Source organism: Phascolarctos cinereus, unplaced genomic scaffold (assembly GCF_003287225.1).
Source record: "Phascolarctos cinereus isolate Bilbo 61053 unplaced genomic scaffold, phaCin_HiC Scaffold_3;HRSCAF=262, whole genome shotgun sequence".
NCBI lineage: Eukaryota > Metazoa > Chordata > Mammalia > Diprotodontia > Phascolarctidae > Phascolarctos > Phascolarctos cinereus.
In genome coordinates this window covers 96,998,965-97,019,428 of record NW_027555736.1, presented here as the reverse complement: position 1 = coordinate 97,019,428, position 20,464 = coordinate 96,998,965, and the positions used below count along the sequence as shown (strand labels likewise).

The following is a 20,464-nucleotide window of genomic DNA, read 5'->3' as shown; positions in this document are numbered from 1 at the left end:
CAAATATATCAATTACTTATTTGGAAACAGTTTCCCCTATTTATGGGCAATAGCAGTAAAAATGCCTTGAGAGTGAAGAGGCACAGGCTGCTTCTATGTAATAAGAAATAGCTTTGAGACATTTAAGTCTTTTGAAGATAGATGCTACAGGTAGTAAAGTACAAACTGCCCTGGTATCTCATACTAACATGCTCACCATTCAACAGGATTCAGTACAAAATCAATCATACCTATTCATACTCTATCCTAGAAGGATTTAGTTACTCAAATATTGAGAGGACTTTACTATGTTGCATCACCTACCTATGGGATTATCCCCCAAGAAAAATAGTGAAGCCCTGGGGAAGTGTGATTGATTATTCCATCTGAATAAATATATTTTGCTCTATTCCCTCTTCTCATGGTGTTCATATGGCGAATAAACATTGTGAATGGCAATCATAACTTTTCTCCAACTCAGTAATGCAAGTCTAAATGTATGGAATAAATCATTAGCTCATCTTGCTGATGAGCCTGAGTCCTTCAAAATGGCATAATTTAGAAAATATTTTCAGAATAAAAGGATATTACACTTTCCATTCTGGTCAAATTGTATTACTGTATGGAATGTTAACATGTCTTCATGACTTTATACAGGCTGTCTCTCATGCTTGTAATGTTCTCTGTCCCGCTTCCCCTCCAACACCACCCCCCTTGTAACAAAGCATTCTAATGGTAAACAATTCCTACAGATGTACCAGGCCATGAAAGATTTATCAGTACCTCACTGATGAGTTCACCGGCCTTCTTTACATTTTCTATCTGCGGTGATCTCAGCGCCAACCAACCCAATCCCTTCATGTAGTTCAGGTCTGATTTATAGCGTGACTGCAGGAAACACAAAATATTTTGGCTTTTTATCAGTATGACATCTGATATCATTATAACATCTTTGACTATTAAGACTCTTTCAAAAGATCCTTGATTTTTAATAATACTTGCAGTAATGATTGCTAACAACATTCCAGAGTCTTCCTTCTCTCTGCTCATTCTTGCCATCAAGTTGGACCGTTTGCCTGGGTGATTCTTATAGAAATTAAGTCGTGGAAACTTGATCAGGATAGAAAAAGAGGCCCTACCAGTGAATTTGACTAACTTAGAGCAGAAGACACCAATGGCCTGTGTGAATGATCTAAATTAAAGCTCAAATTAATTCAAGCTAACTCAAACCAGCGAAGAGCCAGACCACCTGCCTTTGTGTTTTGTTCAGTTGTTTTAGTCATGTCCAACTCTTCATGACCCCATTTGGGATTTTCTTGGCAAAGACACTGGAGCGGTTTGCCATTTCCTTCTCCAGCTCATTTCACAGATGAGGAAACTGAGGCAAACAGGATTAAGTGACTTGCCCAGGGTCACACAGGTAGGATGTGTCTGAGGCTAGACTTGAACTCATGAAGATAAGGCACGGCGCTCTATCCATTGTGTCACTTAACTGCTTACTGCCCTCCTTACAAGGGCAATATTGTACATCACTGTCACTACTCTGAGCTCTACGTTCAAAAACAGAGTTCATGTGCTAAGTAGAAGTCATTTCTCTGAGCCTCAGTTACCCCAAGTGTAAAAGTGGCAGTCATAACAACCACCTTTTTTCCTTTGACATCAACTAGCGCAGTTTCCACATTTTACATATAAGAAAAACAAGGCACCAAGAAGTCACTGACATGCCCAAGGTCACAATGTGAGGGGATCCTCTAACTCAGGTCCTCTAATTTCCAAACCAGTGTTTTGTTTGGTTTTGTTTTCTTCCCCATGAGATTATTAGAAATCTCTAGTTTCCTTCAAAACTCAGCTCTGGTCCACACGAAACCATCATTGATCTCCCACTAGCTACTAGTGCAGCTGGTGATGCAGTGGGTAGAGGACGGGGCTCGGAATCAGGAACACTCATTTCCATGAGTTCAAATCCAACCTCAGACACTAGTAACCCTGGGCAAGTCACTTAACCTCTGTCTGCCTCAGTTTTTTCACCTGTAAAATAGATGAACTATAACAGCACCAAACTCCTAGGGTTGTTGTGAGAATAAAATGAGATAATATTTGTAAAATAGTGCTTAGCATATGCCTGGCACATAATAGAGGGTATTTATATGCGTATTCTTTCCTCCTCCTTACCCTTGAATAACCTCATATTTAATGTATATATATCTCAGATATTTATTACGTATATGCTGATAGACTACAAGCTTATATATTTATTATGTATATCCTGATAGAACATAAGCTCCTTGAGGGCAGGAACAATTTCATTTTTATCTTTGTATTTCCAGGGCTTAACACAGTGCCTTAAGGCACTTAGGAAATGCACGTTCATTGACTGACTGATTAATTAATAAAATATATTGCTTTATTTAGTGCTCTTGGGAAAGAAACTATCCTCTTGATATCAAATGACATGACTTTGGAAAATCCAATAGTCAGGCTAAGACACCTGAGAGAATGAGAACTGAGTCTACCTTAAAGTCTCACAGGGAAGGACCATAGTGACCATCCAGACCAGGGTTTTTGCCAATCTATCACCCTCTGGCCATAGTTCCACAGATCCGGGCTATGGAAAAGCAAGCAGACAGTGCAGATTTGGCCTAACAGCCAGTTCTCATCTAGGTTAACATCCTCATTTTATGGCTGAGAAACTGAGGCTCAGAAAGAGAAGTGATTTGTTCAAGGTCACCCAAGCAGTAAAGGGGGACAGCCTGAATTCCAGCCTTCTGGTTCCAAATCAAGTGCTCATTATTACTCTTCCTAACTAGGTAATTCTGAGCAGGCCACTTCAATTTGTCCATGACTGAGTTTCCCCTTGCTTCTTTTGCAAAGCTGGGCTGACCCTCAGATTCCTTCTTTAGTTTCTCCTCAGAGCCTTCAAGATTATAGCTATAGTCAAAAGAGAACGTGTTGTACTCCTGGGAAAAACAATCAGGGCCATTTGGAAACAGTAAATGTGATGAAAGATATGCCAGAAGTGCAAGATATTATTATTCCTGCCACTTGCCTCTTGCCCCAGGATGGAGATAAGTTAAGTCCCCTATGTCTTGATGTTCCCAAAATCACCTATGATAGAATTGGTCTCAGCAAATGACCTTTATGGAAATTAGGTTTTTGTAAAGAAAAAAAAAAAGAAACCTGTAAGGAAATCTAAATTTTGGATCTAAACGAAGCTGATGGCATCCCTTTAATTTAGATAGAAGCTCTGCCATAATGAAAAATGTCACTCCTGAAATCAGGCTTTCTACCGCGCTCGCTCCTTTCATTTCAGGGTTTACAACGTTTCTCACAGTTAGCCACAAAGAAGGCTTCTTTCTGATCTACTGTCTAGTGGTTAATGTCCCTGTGCAAATTCTACTTTGCTACCAAACTGGTTAAGAGAGACATCTAAGGTCTCCCTTAACTCAGGTTCAGGAGCGGGTTTCTATGCCCCATGCCAGTAGCTTGCTTTTTATATTGGGATCTTTCAGTCTATACTGGCAACGCTTTTGCCTTCCACTCTGATAAAGAACAGAGGAAATTGGATAAATTTCTAAGTTAGAGAGAATAATCCAACAGGGATTCTTCACAGCTGGGCATTGCTCCTTTCATAAAAGACATGAAGTGGGGAGAGCTCTTTCAACTCGCCTTTTGTTGAGCTGAACAGTACGATTGCAGGTAAGTAAGAAAGCAAGATGCAGGCTCCCTAATGCTTTGATTGTGCCTCAGACTCGCTCATAAATGGATGGACTATTGATATTTCGTCTCCCAGTCCAGCTTCAACTATTCATACAGAACCTAATAACAACATGCCAGCATCAGGCTTCATAATAAACGATGGGAGAGGGAGAGGAGTAACAAGAAATCAATTTCCCCAAGATGGTTTCTAAGCACAATTCCAAAACACTTTTTTTCTTTTTTGGAACCACCGAACTTGGTTTCCATATGCTACCCAGAACTGCAGGCAAGAACTGACCACTCTATCCTCTCCAATTATTATTACTGTTGTTAGTTATTATAATAGAAACTGGTTTCAGATTCACACATATCGTTCTTCAGAGTCCTGTGCACCCCACCTCTCCTTAATAGCCCCATAGCTTCAAATATACAAGTCATAAATGAACTGTGACTTTTAGTACCTGGGCATGGTGGGGCAGAAAAATGCAGACAGCTGTGTCCAGAGAACAGTGGAGAACAGGGACATCTATGTCCTCCAGGGGTAGGACTACTTTGAAGATTTTGCTTCTAAACCTTCCTTGGTGACTTATCAACAAGAAGTCGTCTAAGGTTTGTTCTGACCAAAGACGCTATTGACACAATCATCCTGAAGCAGCATGCTATGATGAAAAAGGCATCGAGGGACCTGGCTTCTGGTTCAAGCTCTCCTTAGATGCAGCCCACATGAGTTGTGTGGCACTTCATGTCTCTGGATTCCATTTTCTTCATTTGGAAAATGAGGGTATTGGACTAGATAAACTCAATAATTTGATTGGGAGCTACTTCTACCGATTGCAGATGGACATTCTTAAGGAGTTTTCTGAGGCATAAAGAGGTTAATTGACTTTCCCAGTGTCATATAGTTGCTAAGCATCAGAAGCCCGATTTGAACATATACCTTTTAGACTCCAAACTTAACAGTTTATCCAATATGAAATATTGCCTATAGAAAAACCTTTCTTGCTCCATACTATATACACACATATATATTAGATATGTATAAATAGCTATAGGTATAGATAAATCTACATCTATACCTATGTAGCTATCTCTATTCTCCTCTTCCTCTTTCTATATTATATATGTATATGTATACAAACAGGTGTATGTGAAATTGTAATAAGCAACCTAGAGAGGAAAGATGAGGGGATACTATAAATCAATGCTAAATGAAAAGGTTGTACCAGTTTGGGGATTGATGGTGGGAGGGTGGGGAGTGAGGGAGGAAGAAAAAGATGAAAGGAGGGAAAGAGGGGGAGAAAGAGACAGAGAGAAAGGACAGATAGAGACAAAGGAGAAGGAAGGAAGGAAGGAAGGAAGGAAGGAAGGAAGGAAGGAAGGAAGGAAGGAAGGAAGGAAGGAAGGAAGGAAGGAAGGAAGGAAGGAAAGAAGGAAAGAAGAGAAAGAAGGAAGAAGAAGAAAGGAAGAGAAGGGAAGGAAAGGAAAGGAAAGGAAAAGAAACTTTACCTCACTCTGTAGGGCATGGGCTTTCTTGGCCCAATACAGCTTCAAGTCCTCGGGAAGTGCCGTAAAGTCATGGCACCTTGTCCTATAATCGTGCTCGCTTGCCAGGGCCTGAGCCTTGCGAGCATGGACCAGGTTCACCATGTCCATGGGGAGGTGGTACTGAGTATTGCTGCCTGGTGCCTCCCTCCTGTACTGCTGTTCACTCTGTAGCTTCCCCACCCGCAGGCAGTGCTGAAGTCTGTGGTCATCCAGAATGCTTCTGGCTCCGATGAGCTTCCCTCTCTCCTTCACAAAGTCATGTCTGTACTGACACTTTGAGTGAAAAGAAAATCAGTCATCCATTTGCATTTTACTTGCTTAAATTCCAATTGCCTGTGTTTACTTTAAATCCTACAAAATCACATTTTTCTTTTTTATGTATGAGGGGGTGATTATTATTGTGCTGAAAATCCCTGAACCACTTCCTCCCTGGAGGTGGAAGAACCAAAGAACAGTTCTATTTGTCTGCTTGATCAGAAGGTGGATGTTGAAACCAAGAGAAAGGGGCCCTACTTGACTACTTTGCCTATGACCAAAAGGAATTTATCAAAAAACTGCAAATGAGAAAGCTGTGTTTTATCCTGATGCACTTAGCAAAGCATTAAACCCTAAAAACAAGATCTATGCCTTTGAAGTCCCTGTTTTCTATGATTTGTTTATGGGAAAGGAAGTCACCTTCATGTTCCAAAGCTATGGACTTCATCATCAGAGTGGGTTGAATTGCAGTGGACAAAGTAGAATGCTGGTCTCTAAAACTAATATGGGGATGGAAATATGAACATTTGATGACTTAAATTATTGTGATTTCTCTACCTGATTCAGGGTTGGAGTTACAGGTGAAGAACATGTATTTCTCTAGCATTGTGATTACAAGTAAATCAGCCCAGCTCCCCCTGGAAGGTCTTTGACTGTGTTTGGCTTCTGTTTAGCAGAGCCTTTTTTCCCCTCCTACAAAGACTCTCATTCATAAGTAATATATTCTGCAAGTGACATTCTTGTCTCACATGGTTATAGATTTGCTTTAATTCAGTAAAATTTGCCATAGACATTGTTTTACATGAAGTTAACAGAAATTAGCCGAGATGGAAGGTCATATCATTCAACTCACATCACTGGCGATATCTCGGGAGGCCCTTGCAGTCTGGAAGGGGATCGCTTCCATTGTCAGCTTGTAGCCTTGAGCACATAGATTATGCCAAGACTCCTTGTATTTTGCCTAAAGTGGGAACACATGTAGATTTTCTTCTTTTTCTTTTTTTTTAAATACATGAATCAATGAACAAAGAAAATCCCCCCTCTCATTTGTAGTTCTGTGTGCATGAATCAATTTCTGACATGCCAAAGCTCTCTATTTTGTATAGAACATCTCATTAGTGTGCATGCTACCACTCCCTCCACATCTGTACTCAGCACATTTGTACAAAGATATGGTTAATGTGGACATCAAGAGGTTACCCATTCTAGTACGGTTCTGGGCTTAACCTCCATGATCAAATTTCCATCATTCTGAAGATACAGGAATAAGTATCTTTGGATCACAACTAAACTTGGGTGAAAGATAAACTTTGATATCACTAAGACTGGCTACATATATACATCTGTTTATTTGTTTGCTTATTTATTTATTGCAAAATTTTACTGATTTTTTTTCTCTTTACATCAAAGCCATTTCTGTATTTCACAGAATCTCAGGATTGAAAGGCACCAGAGAGGTCTAACCTCTTAACCCCACTAAGATGAAGCTAGCCAGTAACTACCCAGCTTTTATTTAAAGACCTCTAATGATATAACCCAACCCCAAAAGACCCAACAGCTACAGCATTTGAGAGCATCTGTAATACTCCACATTCATTGCCTCCCACCACTCCAAGGAAAGGAGAGAGGTGAATTTCATCATTTTTCACACAGCCAAGTTTGGCCACTACAACAACCCAGAGATAAATACTTACCTCACTAAGGTTGGCTGCATTTATTTTTGCCCTGATAAACTCAGGAAGACCCAGGGTCGTTGTGTATTGGTGACTTGTGTCCTTTCCTGCTGCTTTATAGAGGCGCTGGGGGGGGGGGAAGATTCATAAAAATAGTCACTAAGACCTTTATGAACACCAAAGTACATCTCTTCTGGTAGTATAAATAGTGTAATATACTTTCTGAAAGTCTATTCAAATCCTATAAGGATATAAACAGAAAAGAGGACCATGGAGCAAATGAGGTGCTATTATTATTAGTATGCCAAAATGCATATATTTTCCTTTTATTAAAATAAAAAAAGTTTGGACTTTATGGCTTTGAGACATCAATTTATCATTTGTTTTGCTAGATTATGCCTATTTGTTATGAAGTTTTGGGGTTTTTTTTTTCAGTAGGAAAAATGTAGGAGGGAGAGACAATAAAGCTTATTAATTGACAAAATTCAATTAAAAAAAAGACATATATCCTCATTTTTATGGGATCACACATTGAAAGCTAGAAGGGATTTTAAAAGTTATGTACTCCAATCTTTCTTTCTCCATTTTACAGATCAGAAAGCTAAGACCCAGTGGTGAAATGACTTCCCTGAAGTCCCACAAATAATAACTAGTAGATTTTGGATTTTGACTTCATATCTTCTGATTCCAAATTCAATGCATTGTCCACTATTATTAACATTATAACCAATTATTTATTAGAAAAGAAAAAAGGAGGAAGCCACTTTTAGCCTTTTCAATAAGACAGCTGTTCATATTTCTTTCACTAAAGGGCAAGCCAAGTCCTAAATAAACCAAGCAAATCACTTACACATACAGTCAGGGACAAAGGTACGATGCAAGAAGCAACCATGGGATTGGGGTGATGAAAAGAAGAGAAAGAAAAAAGAAAAAGGAGCAAGGTGGCATTTTCTATGTAGAAAAGGCATAGTAAAATTGCCAAACAGACCTATAGGATTTGGAATTGGAAGGTACCTTAAAGATCATCTAGTCTAACCCCCTCATTTTACAGATGAGGAAACTGAGACCTAGTGAGGGGACCTGACTTACCCAAGGTCACACAGCTAAAAAGGAGCAGAGTTGGAATTCAAACTCTGATCCTCCAATTCCAAATCTAGTTGTCCATAATCCATCATACCATATTGTCTGTCATCATCATGACCATCACTGACATGTGTCTACTGCTTTACTGTTTGCAAACTATTTTAATAAAAAGCCAGCATTTATATTGCACTTTTAAGGTTTGCAAAATGCCTTACACATGTTATCTCATATGCCCTGCATCATTATCCTGAACTCTTTGTGACCACTTTTGAGGTTTTCTTGGCAAAAATACTGGAGTAGTTTGCCTTTTCCTTTTCCAGCTCATTTTACAGATGAGGAAACTGAGGCAAAGAGGGTTAAGAGACTTGCCCAGGATCACACAGCTAGTAAGTGTCTGAGACTGGATGTGAACTCGGGTCTTCCTGACTCTAGGACCAGCGCTCTATTCACTGCATTACCTACCTGCCCATCTTCATTTTACCAAGGAGAAAATGGGCTTAGAGTAATTTGACTAAAGTCACATAGCTAATAGGAGACAGAACTGGAAATTGAACCTAAATCTTCTGCCTCTAAATCTAGTGCTTTCTACTGGACCACAGCTGCCTTAGACAATGATAATGGTGATGATGATGATGATGATGATGATGATGATGACAATAGTTCATAAATTTCTAGTTTTGTACGTCTCAGAGGTTATACTAAAATCATTGTCAATTGCTGCATCTTTCCCCATCTCCCAACATTAATGATTCAAATGTTTGAAAATGGACTAGTTAGATTAAAGAAGCCACCTCAAAAGGCAAGATACAAACAGTGATTAGGCCAAATGCTCCCTTTATTATTGCCCTGAGCTGCCTTTTGTAAATATTAGTCACCACTTGGTAGGAAAATAAAATATGTATGTGTGTGTGTGTATGCATACTATATATAACACACAGGTACATACATATACATATGTACATATATACACATATATGTATGCACACACACATATACAGAGAGAGAGAGACAGAGAGAACGCACCAAATTCCAACTGATTCTAAAAATACCTAGGGTCATAGACAGAATTCTAAATCTAGAAATTACCCCAAATCCTTCAGTTATTGCTGGTGTTAGGTAGAAGTCCAACCTCCATATCAAAAATAGAGAGGACAACTGAGAAGTGCTCTATTGGTAAATTGAGAAGAGCATTATACTAGAAGGCAAAAGACCTGAAAGAATCAAATGAGAAAATGTAAGCTGATCCAAGGTAATGGAGTAAGCCAGAAGGGATACTATAGTATGTTAAGTATTTTATAAAATTTGAAGCACCATATATATGTCAACTGGTCTTAGTATTTTTCGTAGGATGCAATTCTTTTCTTCCCAAACTTTCGTTGTTGCTTTTTTCCCTCTTCCTTTTATCAGCACGTGGAAATGTTAAAAGTCCACCCCTGATTTCAGTAGAGATTTTTTTTTTACCTCATTAGTAATCTGATTGCTGAATTTTGCATGAAGGAGTCCTGGTGAGTCTGTCACAGCTGTGTACCTGAAGGACTGGGGCTGCTGGCGATATTTACTCTGAGTTCCCACAAAAGAGAAAGAAAGAAAGGCTCCATGAGGTGCTAGGTCAGAAGTAGGCCTAGTTTCTTGGTCTGACCTCTAATACTGGCCATAAACCTATGCTTGACAAAGACCAAGATTTTCTCAGCCATTGAGTTCAGTTCTCTCCTTAGACTTGGGAATAATCTAATGGGTTTAGAACTCATTAGTAAGAGAAAGCAAATGGCTGAAAAAGTACAGGGTTGGACCAGATGCTGCTAAACAGCAAAAGGGAAATTTACATTGCTCCATCCCAGCAAAAGTCAAAGGCACAGACAAATTAGAGGCTTAGATACTAAATTTGTTCAGGACCACTGCTCACAGAAGTGTTTTAATATTTTAAATTTATTTTATTTATTATGTGTATATGTATATATATACATAATAAATAAAATAAAATAAATTAATTTTTGAGCCATATCAATAGGCATAATAATAGGAAGCCGTGGGGAAAAAAAAAACTATGAGAATATGTAACATCCTATTCCCTTTGAACTCCTTGTGAACTTTTCAATTAATTCAAGAATTGGTGAGGGCAATTCTCCACTGATACAGATTCCAAGCCCTCCACACTTTGTAGACCATCTACATGAGTGGCTGTGTGTTCAAAAAGAAACTCATTTCCTACTGGCCACGCCTCTAAGGGTAGGCCATACTTTCCAGAATTACACATCTAGACTTCTAGGTTTAGTCGACAGGTTCTGGCTAGTGCTCTGCAGGAACGGCCTTTAAGGATCTAAGGTCACTTGAGCACCATGATGAGGCATGAAAGGAAGGCTTCAGTGAAGTAGTTCTCATATTACCATAAATATTTAGCTGGATCAAAACTCATCTAATACCAATTGAATCCACTGAAAATGATAACGATTGTGAACTCTATCATGTTCTCCCACACACAGTTAAAAAGAGTGAGAGCTCCCATGCTTACTTAGAGTATGGGCCTATGACCCACCCAAGAAATCTAACTGTGATTCTTTTTTAAGTCAAAAGGAAAAGCTTTTTATTCTCTCAATCCCAAGATCAGAATCCAGCATTTTTTTTTCTTCAAAGCCCACAGGAAATCACCAGCCTTCAAAGCAACACCAGGAAACCACATCTTACAGGCTAGTAAAATAATTTTTGTTCTGGGTAATGGAGGGTTTGAAATTATCTGCAAAGCTGTCTTAAATGGCACCAAGACTCAAATGGGCACACCAATAAAAATGGGTGAAATTAAAGATTAATCTAATGAGTCACCACATCTAAATAACATAGCAATGTACTTTCATTAAAGATATTTCCCACAATATGGCAAATATCACTGATAATATTAATACCCAGAAGCAATTAACCCAATCCAAGGAAAATTTCTGGTTACCTCACTGATGAGCTCAGATGCTTTCTTTCTTCCTTCAATCTCCAAAGTCCCTGGAATAACACAGCCAACACCTCTCATAAAGTTTAGGTCAGATCTATACAAATTCTGCAGGAACCAAGACGAGAGGGAGAGACAGAAGACTTAGTCAAACATAAGTTTAAACTCATTTTCATTACATTTCAAAATCAAAGTAAAGCAGGAAAGGCCAAGGGATCCATTAGAGACCATCTTAAGGACGAAACAACACTCCAAACAGGTTACCTCACACATCACTCAAACACTTCCCTCCACCAAGTTAGGTCTTTTCAGATAAATATTCAGTTTACAAGTGAGCCTCATCAATAACCATCCAATCAGAATGAGTAGCCACTTAATTTAACAGGGGGGGAAAAAACATCAATGTCATTTACTTTAGTTGTTGAGTGCCTTCTGAAGGGAAGTCACGCAAATTAAAATAAATAAATATATACATAGCAGGGAGACAAAAGCTAGGTTAGATTGTACTTATAAACAACTCAGGGCAAATGTTTACACTATTTAAAGCATACCCAAAAAAGCAATCACCAAATCTGTGGAACTACAATAATAGTTCTCAAAGTATGATCCAGGGGACTCCTGGGGGTCCCCAAGACCCTTTCAAGATGATATTTTCATCATAATACTGTGATGTTTCTATGTCTAATACCACATATTGATAGATATAACCCACATAAACCAAAGCTCTTTGTGGGGTCCTCAATAATTTTTAAGATAGTCCTCAGATTAAAAATTTTGATAACCACTGAGCTACAAGTGAAGTAATTGGTAGCACTGATTAACTCAAGATTCAGAACTTTGCTAGCAAAGAGTTCAGAATATTCTGGCCAAGAAGTAAATATGTGTGCATGTGAGTGTGTGTGTGTGTGTGTGTGTGTGTGTGTGTGTGTGCGCGCGCGCGCATACTCATTTGTCATTTGTGTTAATGGTTTGGAAGTTCCCAAATTTACTAGATAATTGAACCATCCTTTGCTCCTGATACAGAGGCACCAGCCAGGACTGTTGTTTTCCATGTCCAATCATGATGAAAAGAAGGGAAACTAGCAGGGTTTTTGTGCTTGTGTGACAGATCTGTCTCCAATAAGTGAGCGTGACAACTACCTTGTCAGCTTTTCCTACCCCATCTGTGAACTTCTTGGCAGTCTGTGTTACTCAGCAAAGTCTGTAAATAGGTGTGAAACACACACAGATGACAAACCCTCACACACATCTGACAAGGCTCTGTTTTGGGGACACAGTCCCAAATAATCCCAGTTGTCTCTCCCCTCTACTCTTCTCAGATAAATCTTCTTGCCTTAAGAATATGTCAACAGAGGGAAATGATGTTTATAAAGAAAGGACACCTCCCAATTCACAGAAAGTATGGTCTGGATATTCCCAATAGAAAAATCCATGAATTCTGCCCTACGGTACTCTCCTACTGGAGAGGCTAGGAATGACCAGGCTAGAAATGTCATCCAGGAACTCCAAACATTTCCAAGACCCTATAGAGAATTTAGAAGAGTTTCCAGTAAGTCTCAGTGGGTCTGATTTCTTTTCTTCCTTCCCTTCCCCACCAAATTTTTCTAGCGTCCTCTTCCCAGAGAGACACTAGTGGGAGTGAGGCAAGGCAGGCAGTGGAAAGTAGGGGTAGTGTGTATACAGCTTTACTTCCAAAGCTACCTCCTGAAATAGGACCCAGGACATGAAGAGGAAGCTGTTTTTTCTCTCCCTGGTCCCAGCTGACAGAGGATCTATCCCTCTTCTGGTAACAAAGTTATGTGAAGGGAGGGAAAGAATTAAAGGGTCATATTTAGCATGCATGGAGAGGTAGAGGAGAGGGACTGTGTTCTGGGGCTCCTCACTACAACTAATTGAATAGAAAATCTAGACATGTGAAGGTATCCTGGAGAGAAAGACAGAGGCAGAGATAGACAGAGAGACAGAGAGAGACAGAGAAAGAGAGATCTATATATCTTATATATATACAATCTTTTACATGTTGTCCCCCACCATCTGCATGTGAGCTCTGTGAGGGCGGAATCTGTGTTTTTGCTTTTATTTGCATCCCTAGTGTTCAGCACCATGCCTGGCACATAACACTTATTAAATGGTTGGTGACTGAATGACAGATAAATAGCTCCTAAGGGAAACTATACTTAAATAGCCCCTTTCCAGCCACCCCTATATAGAGTTCTGTGAGAAGAGATAAACAGAATGTTCTTGCTAGTTTACTCTATATTTTCAGAGCCATTGCACACCCTTCAAGGTTGACCATTGACCCAAGGGAGTGTTTATGATCAGACCTAGAAGTAAAATGGCCCAAGGTCTTCCTGCCTTTACCTCACTCTGCAGTTGGTAAGCTTTTTTGGCACAGCGTAACCTCAGGTCTTCTGCCAAGGATGTGTACTGGTGGAGCAGTTGTTTGTAGTCCTGGTCACTGGCCAAACTCTGGGCTTTCTTGGCATGCACCAAGGTTACCATGTCCAATGGCAGATGGAACTGAGTCTTTGAATGTTCAAAGCCTTTCTTGTAGTTCACCTAGAGAGGCAGGAACACCAACAGTAACAGTTTCAATAGCATTATTACTATATTTATTGTCGCCATTCTAAAGTCCAAACATTATGTAATTACCCATTCATTTAAGGCCCAGGAGGGACTCTTGGCAAGGCCAGTGCTCCTCCCTGCTCCAACTAATGTTAAGAAAGTAGAATGGTCTCCAGAAAGAGCAAATCATTCTCCCTAGCCCACTGGGGCTGATGACCCAGTTTTTAGACCCAGTTTAGTTCTCTGCTTCCCCCAAACGATAGAGGGCACAGAGGAAGTACCAAGCAATTTCTCATCCAATTCTGACAATTCTTCATACTTCCTAGATGCAAAAGGGCACACCTGGTAAGCTTTTGCTGTCTTTTCCCCATTTCTCACCAACTCCTTTATGGGTTCAGTTTCCTAGCCATCTGTGATATGTATTTTCTGGGAAACCATGTTTATATAATTGCTTTAGGGGTCAGTGGGAATTCTTATTTCCTAATAGGCAAAAATTGCAATGCAGGTCCAAGGATTATTCTATAACTTCAAAACTCTCAAATTGGACTCAGAGGGACAGACATAGCATGATACAGAGAAAAAGAGCCCTGGAAAAGTCAGAAGACCCAGGTTCAAGTCCTTGGACCATAGCCAAGTTTACTTCCCTGAACTTCAATTTCTCTGTTATTAAAATGGGAAAAATAAAACATTCTATCTCTTTTACTATTTTTTGGTGAAGAAAGTTGCAAAAACCTTTGAGAATCTTAAAATGAACTTGAATGTCTTGAAATGTACTTGAAAGGTCTTACCATTATTGTGATAACCCCAAAGCCTTCCACTAACCCTTAATCCTGTGCACCACAGAGGAGTGCAGTAAGGTAGGAGGGAAAGGTAAGTAACAGGTACACCTGGCCAGGCCATCCCTAAGACCAAGAGCAAATACTACTGCCTATGTCTTCCCTCCACCAGCAACATTTTTAATTGGGTTAATCAAAAAATCGGACAGGACCTCAGAGGTTATCAAAGGTACCTGAACAAGAAATACTGTCTACAAACTTCTCTCCAAAAATGTTTCAAAGACTTCTACTTTCAGGGAATCCACTAACTCCCAATGCAATCTGTGCCTTTACTAGATGGCCCAAATTATTAGGAAGTTGTTTGTTTGGGTTTTTTTGTAAGTCATGTAAAAAAAATTAAAATGCACTCATTTGTAAGTCTACTCCCTGCAATTTCCATCTATGATCTCAGTTCTGCCCTCTAGAAACAAGGCCAGTTATCATGTCTCCAGAACAGAAGTCTCCTGGAATTTTCTGCCAGTTAAACTACCCACCCCCACACACTCTCGCCAGTCATCATATGGCATCATGAGACCTAATTAAAATAATCGCCTCTGGATAACTTGAAAGAGAAAAGTGGTCACTAAGGGGCAACATGCAGCCTGAGAAGGGAGTGTACCACAGGCACAAGTAAAGTCATTTCCAGACAGCCAGTCTCCCTCTGCTTTATGTGTTCACTGCACTGATATAAATTTCAGGTCATGACTTAGCACCAGATGCCTGTCTCCCTAGGTCTCCCCTTACTATCCCTGAGTGCCTTCCTGCCACCCCAGCTGTCTGACTCTCTTCAAAGCACAGGGTTAGGGTCATCTGCCTTGACCTGCCGTATAGAATATCTTGTGCTGACCAACATCTTAAGATCATAGAGCTACGAGTTTTCTTCCACAAAATGACTAAGATGGAAATATGTTTTACATGATTGCACATGTATAATCTATATTAGATTGCTTACTGTCTCAGGGAGGAAAGAGGAGAAAGAGGGATAGAGGGATAGAATTTGGAACATAAAGTATAAACAAATGAATGTTAAAATTATTTTTACATGCAATTGGGGAAAAACAAAATATTATTTTTAAAAAGATCGTAGAACTAGAAGGAGAAGAGACCTTAGCAGCTTCTAGTCCATTTCCCTTATTTCACAGAAAAGAAAACTGAGGTCCTAAGAGACTCGCCCAATATTACACTTACTGTAAGCAGCAGGTCCAGGATTTGAACTTCTGACTTGTCTTTTGATTCCAAATCCAGTGGCCTTGCCATTACACAGTAACACTCTAAAGGCATTATAATAAAATTCTATCCTGGGATCACAAAACCCACTGTAAAATCATCTGATTGATCACTCATTTGTAACATGTCATATTATTTCTATGGTTAGAATTAACTGCCCCCTGTAATGCTGTTTCCCCTAACATTATGTTTCCCTACAACCAATTAACAACATTAAACAGAGTATGCCCAATATTGTCTCCTCTAGGGATAGCCTCTCTGAACATGAAGGGAAAGACTTAAATCAAGGGCAAATGAGGCAGAGAGAAGTCAAGCCATGTTTCACACATGGCTGGCCAAGCTACATGTGTTCTAGAAGAAGAGTCCAAGAGTCCAAGATGCATGCACACAGATCCACCCCATATGAGATTATGGATGTCAAATCACTAGATGAATTGTAAAGCATTTACTGTAAGGCATAATTATTATGATATCCGAATAACTGTATAAACCACAGAATGTTAGAATTGAAAGGGGTTTTAGAGATTATCCATCTAGCACCCTCATTTTATAGATGAAGAAAGATAACCCAGGGAAACTAATTAGTGGAAGAACCAGAACTAGAACCCAGGTCTTCTGACTCCAGCACCCTTTTCACTGCCCCATTCTAAGAATGCTAACATTAAAAAAAAAAACCAAGGGTTTGGCTTTTTTTTTCTTTTTGCTATTGGGGGTTTTTTGTTTTGTTTTGTTTTAGGGGGGTTATACATAGAACCTGAAGTTCAGCCAAAGTTCAAGTGTTTAATAATCTCAAAGATAAACACATAATTTGTTCCAATAGATCATCAGCCTTGGATTCCCTGGGAATATTACTATGGGTGGGCTGACACATTCATTTACATTTTTTTCAACTTACATCACTTTGGACTGAGGTTGCATGAACTGAATGTGAGAGGCTGATATCATCTTCCAAGCTTCGAGATCCAAGCATCTGCCCTTTCATTTTCTCAAACGCCTCTTTGTATTTGTACTGAGGGGAGAGAGAGAGGGGGAAAAATAATAATAATACATAGGTGACAAGGGATGCAGAATGGAAGAGGTGGGTATTGGGCGAAAATGTTTTGTTCTTTTGACAGTCACCGAGTGAATGAGTTAAAAGAAAATGTGGTGCAGAAGTCAAGAGGTCTAGTCTTCTTTCATATGCAAGGCTCAGGAAGAGTAAAGGGCTCTGTTCTGTTCAGGGGAATGGCAGTAGATCTTTAGTAAATCAAATTCTAGTCTGGTTCTACCTGCTGGGACCTGGGTTGTCCTGCCTGGAAGAAGAAGGTGCATTGAACTGTTTGCAATTTCTTCCTGGGGGCTTTTTCAAGACAATGATAGATGGATGGTAAATTCCATATCCTTGGGGCCTGTGTTTATACTTAAAGCAATCAAGTGCTTTTTTTCTTACAAAAAAGGAAAAAAGTGGCTTATTTTTTTTTCTCTCTAAGAGATGAATATGTACTTGATGCAGGAGAAACAACATTGAACTTGGAGAGTCTGAGTCCTAATGCTGCCACTTAACCCATCTGACCTTTGACAAATCAATTATTACATAGAATTGCTATAAAGGAAGGTGCTTTGTAAACTAAAAACGTCGATATATACAGAGGAATTATTATTTTCTTTTATTAAGAGTAGGTTCAGAAAGTGAGAGTATCTCTGAATACAGGTGGGGAGTTGAACCCTATGCATCCATCTAACCCTCTCGGACAAACCCAGAGGGCCCCAGAGATGGCACGAAAGAGAGGCAGCGGCAAAAGTAGAGATGGCAGCAGCTGGCAAGAGGGACAGCAGTGGAGTGGACCCGGCTTGTACGGGAGGGAGGCATCCTGCAGGAAGTCTTCTCTGGATCCTCTGAGTTATTGCTGCTCTCTCTCCCTCCTTCTCAAATTTTCATGTATAGATTTAATTCTTTACATGTAAGCTCCACGAAGGCAGGGTATGCTTTCAGCTTTGTCTCTGTATGCTGCATACCTAGCACAGTGCTTTGCAGAGAGTAGGTGCTTAATAAATGATTATTTTATGAGATTCAATGGATTCTGGAAAGAAGAGTTAGTCAACTCGTCGGTTTAGAACACGTGAGAATTTCCATACATACAGAAAATGAGGCAGGGATTTGAGAGAAAAGGATGAAAACATTTTAGTACCTAACACTGACAAGGTGATTACAACAAAAACTCACATCACTTATGATTTCACTTGATGCTTTTGCAGCCTGGAATGGAAGGGCATCTAGCCTCAGTTTATAGCCACCATCTCTAAGCTTGCTCCAGGATTCTTTGTATCGTGTCTGGGGAAAAAAAATGAACACAAATTAATTTCTTCATTTGACCTGAAGGCTTCCTAACCACTAGGTTACCAAAATGAATTCATTAATCTGTTCATCTGTCCATCCAACAAATATTATTGAATGATTACTCTTCCACTCAATAAACACTTGCCTTGGGAATGTGCTTCCATTGGCTTACCATTACAGCTATAGATTCCTCAGGCTTAAAATTATAAACTCTTTTTTCTTTATTTTTTTGCCAGAGAGAGGTCAATCTATCATTCCATCAACATGAGGAACTCCTCTTGAAGATGTAACTTACACAGAATGTTGCTTGGGGCACTAAGAGGGTAAGTACATTGCCCATGGTCATACAACTAACCTGTGTCAGAGGCAAGCCCTGAACCTGGGTCTCCCTGATTCCATGACTGGTTTTCTATTCAATACACCATGTTGTTGTCAAGAAGGCAAATATTGCCTATATATAAAGAAGCCTATATTATATAAATATAAATAAGCTAAATATTGCCCAACATATGGCCTTGTATCATCTCTTATATTATCATATATCATTATCTTTTCATGTTTACTTGTCTTATCTGCCTCTCCAAATCATAAGCATCTTGAAAGCACAGACCATGGGTTAAATTTTCACTCCACTCTACCATGACTCAACCCCCTAGAACAAATATGGTCACAAACAGGGTCTTGCAGATACTAAACACTCAAAAACATGAAGACATCCATATTTTCATTGGTATACACCTGCTCTGAAATCAGCTCCAAGTTTTTGATGACTCATTAGCTCATTATCATCATTATCCTCATTATCATCAAGTATTTATTAAATGTTCTCTATGTACCAGGCACAGAACAGGGCCTTGCACATACTAGTCGCTCAAAAACATGGAAACAATTGCGTTTTCATTGGTATACATCTGCACCTCTGCTCCAAATTAGCCCACTATCATCATCATTATCATCAATGCCAAGCTAAATGTTCTTTCTGTGCCAGGCATTATATGAAGTTCTGAGAATACAAAGAAGGGTAGAAACTCCCTGCCCTCAAGGAGATGGCATGCAAATATCGATGTACCTATAAGACATATACAGGGTAAATGGGGGTTATCTCAGAGGCAAAGGACTTGGGGTGGGAGGAGGTAATGGGAAAGGCTTCTTACAAAACGTGGGATATGAGCTGAGTCTTGAAGGAAGACAGGAAGCAGAGGGGAAGAGGAAGGGAATTCTGAGAGGGCAGCCAGTATAAGGAACAGCAAGAAAGCCATTGTTTTGGGGTGATAGAGTTATGAAGAGGAGAGTAAAATACAAGAAGACTGGAAAGTAGGAAGAGACCAAGCTGGGAAAGGCTTTAAAAGCCAAAACAGAAGATCTTACATTTGTTCCTACATGTAATAGGTAGCTACCACAGTTTAATGAGTAGAGGATGACATGATCAGAACTCCTCTTCGGGAAGATCACTTTGGCAGCCGAGTAGAGGAGGATAGATTATATTAGAGAGAGACTTGAAGTAACACATCCTACCTAGACATCTATGCTTTCCCATTCTAATTCCCTAGAATTAGTGTCCTTCCTGCAAAGAGAGATTTCTTCTTTCTGAGGAAAGTGCTCCCTTTCTCCAAATTCTTATTATTTTTAAAAAATGTAGCTCTCCTCTTGCTAAAGAGCAGTATCTGTCTCCAAAATCATCCTCACCTCACTGATGTTCATGGCGTTCAGTTTGGCCAGGAGTACTTCAGGGAGGTCAGCAGTCTGAGTGTAATGATGTTTTATGTCTTCTCCATGCTCCCTGTAGAGCCTCTGCAAACAGGGAGTAGTTTCTGATTAAAAAATGGAGTCCATTCCACATTGCTACTCTAGCTACCAAGTGACCAAGTCCATGAGATAGGAGAGTCATGCAAATGTCTACCTGTACGTAGATCTCAATATCCCACCCCTGTCTCCGTAGATAGTCCACAGCCCCACTGGACCATTTCTCATACATTCTCACTGCTCAGAATATGACAGACTGAGACTTCCCCTGCTAAGTTAACTCTCAACTGATGAATGCAGCATAAATCATGGAATTTAGAGGTAGAAATGGCCTCAAAGGTCATCCAGTCCAGCCCCTTCATTTTATAGATGAGGAAAAAGGAGCTCAGAAAGGCTAAGTGATTTGCCCAAAATCACATAGGTGGGGCTAGAGTTGAGTTTCAGTCCAGGTCTCTGATCCCAAATTAAGGGCTCTTTCAACTGTATTACTATAAGATGAGGAAAGAAAAGCAACATACAATGATTGTATTCATCTATACAAGCTACTAGCAGATATCAGACTTGAAAAGCCACCAGGTAAGATGACCATTTCTATAATAATTATAATTTCCTTAAGTTTTCACTGCATTTG

At 39.7% G+C, this 20,464-nt stretch overlaps 1 protein-coding gene across 3 annotated transcripts in view; it reads right to left on the bottom strand.

Annotated features, from left to right (window-relative positions):
• The window catches only part of NRAP (nebulin related anchoring protein), an 84,519-nt gene that overhangs the window by 10,691 nt on the left and 53,364 nt on the right, over nt 1-20,464 (bottom strand). For all 3 annotated transcript variants that reach the window (XM_078151046.1, XM_020988085.2, XM_020988086.2), the window contains exons 27-36: nt 19,777-19,881; nt 17,977-18,084; nt 16,669-16,782; nt 13,528-13,725; nt 11,170-11,274; nt 9,693-9,791; nt 7,170-7,274; nt 6,329-6,436; nt 5,182-5,493; nt 763-867 (exon numbers count right to left, since the gene is read on the bottom strand). In XM_078151046.1, the coding sequence (XP_078007172.1) occupies nt 763-867; nt 5,182-5,493; nt 6,329-6,436; nt 7,170-7,274; nt 9,693-9,791; nt 11,170-11,274; nt 13,528-13,725; nt 16,669-16,782; nt 17,977-18,084; nt 19,777-19,881 (1,359 nt within the window). The remainder of the gene's footprint in view (nt 1-762; nt 868-5,181; nt 5,494-6,328; nt 6,437-7,169; nt 7,275-9,692; nt 9,792-11,169; nt 11,275-13,527; nt 13,726-16,668; nt 16,783-17,976; nt 18,085-19,776; nt 19,882-20,464) is intronic.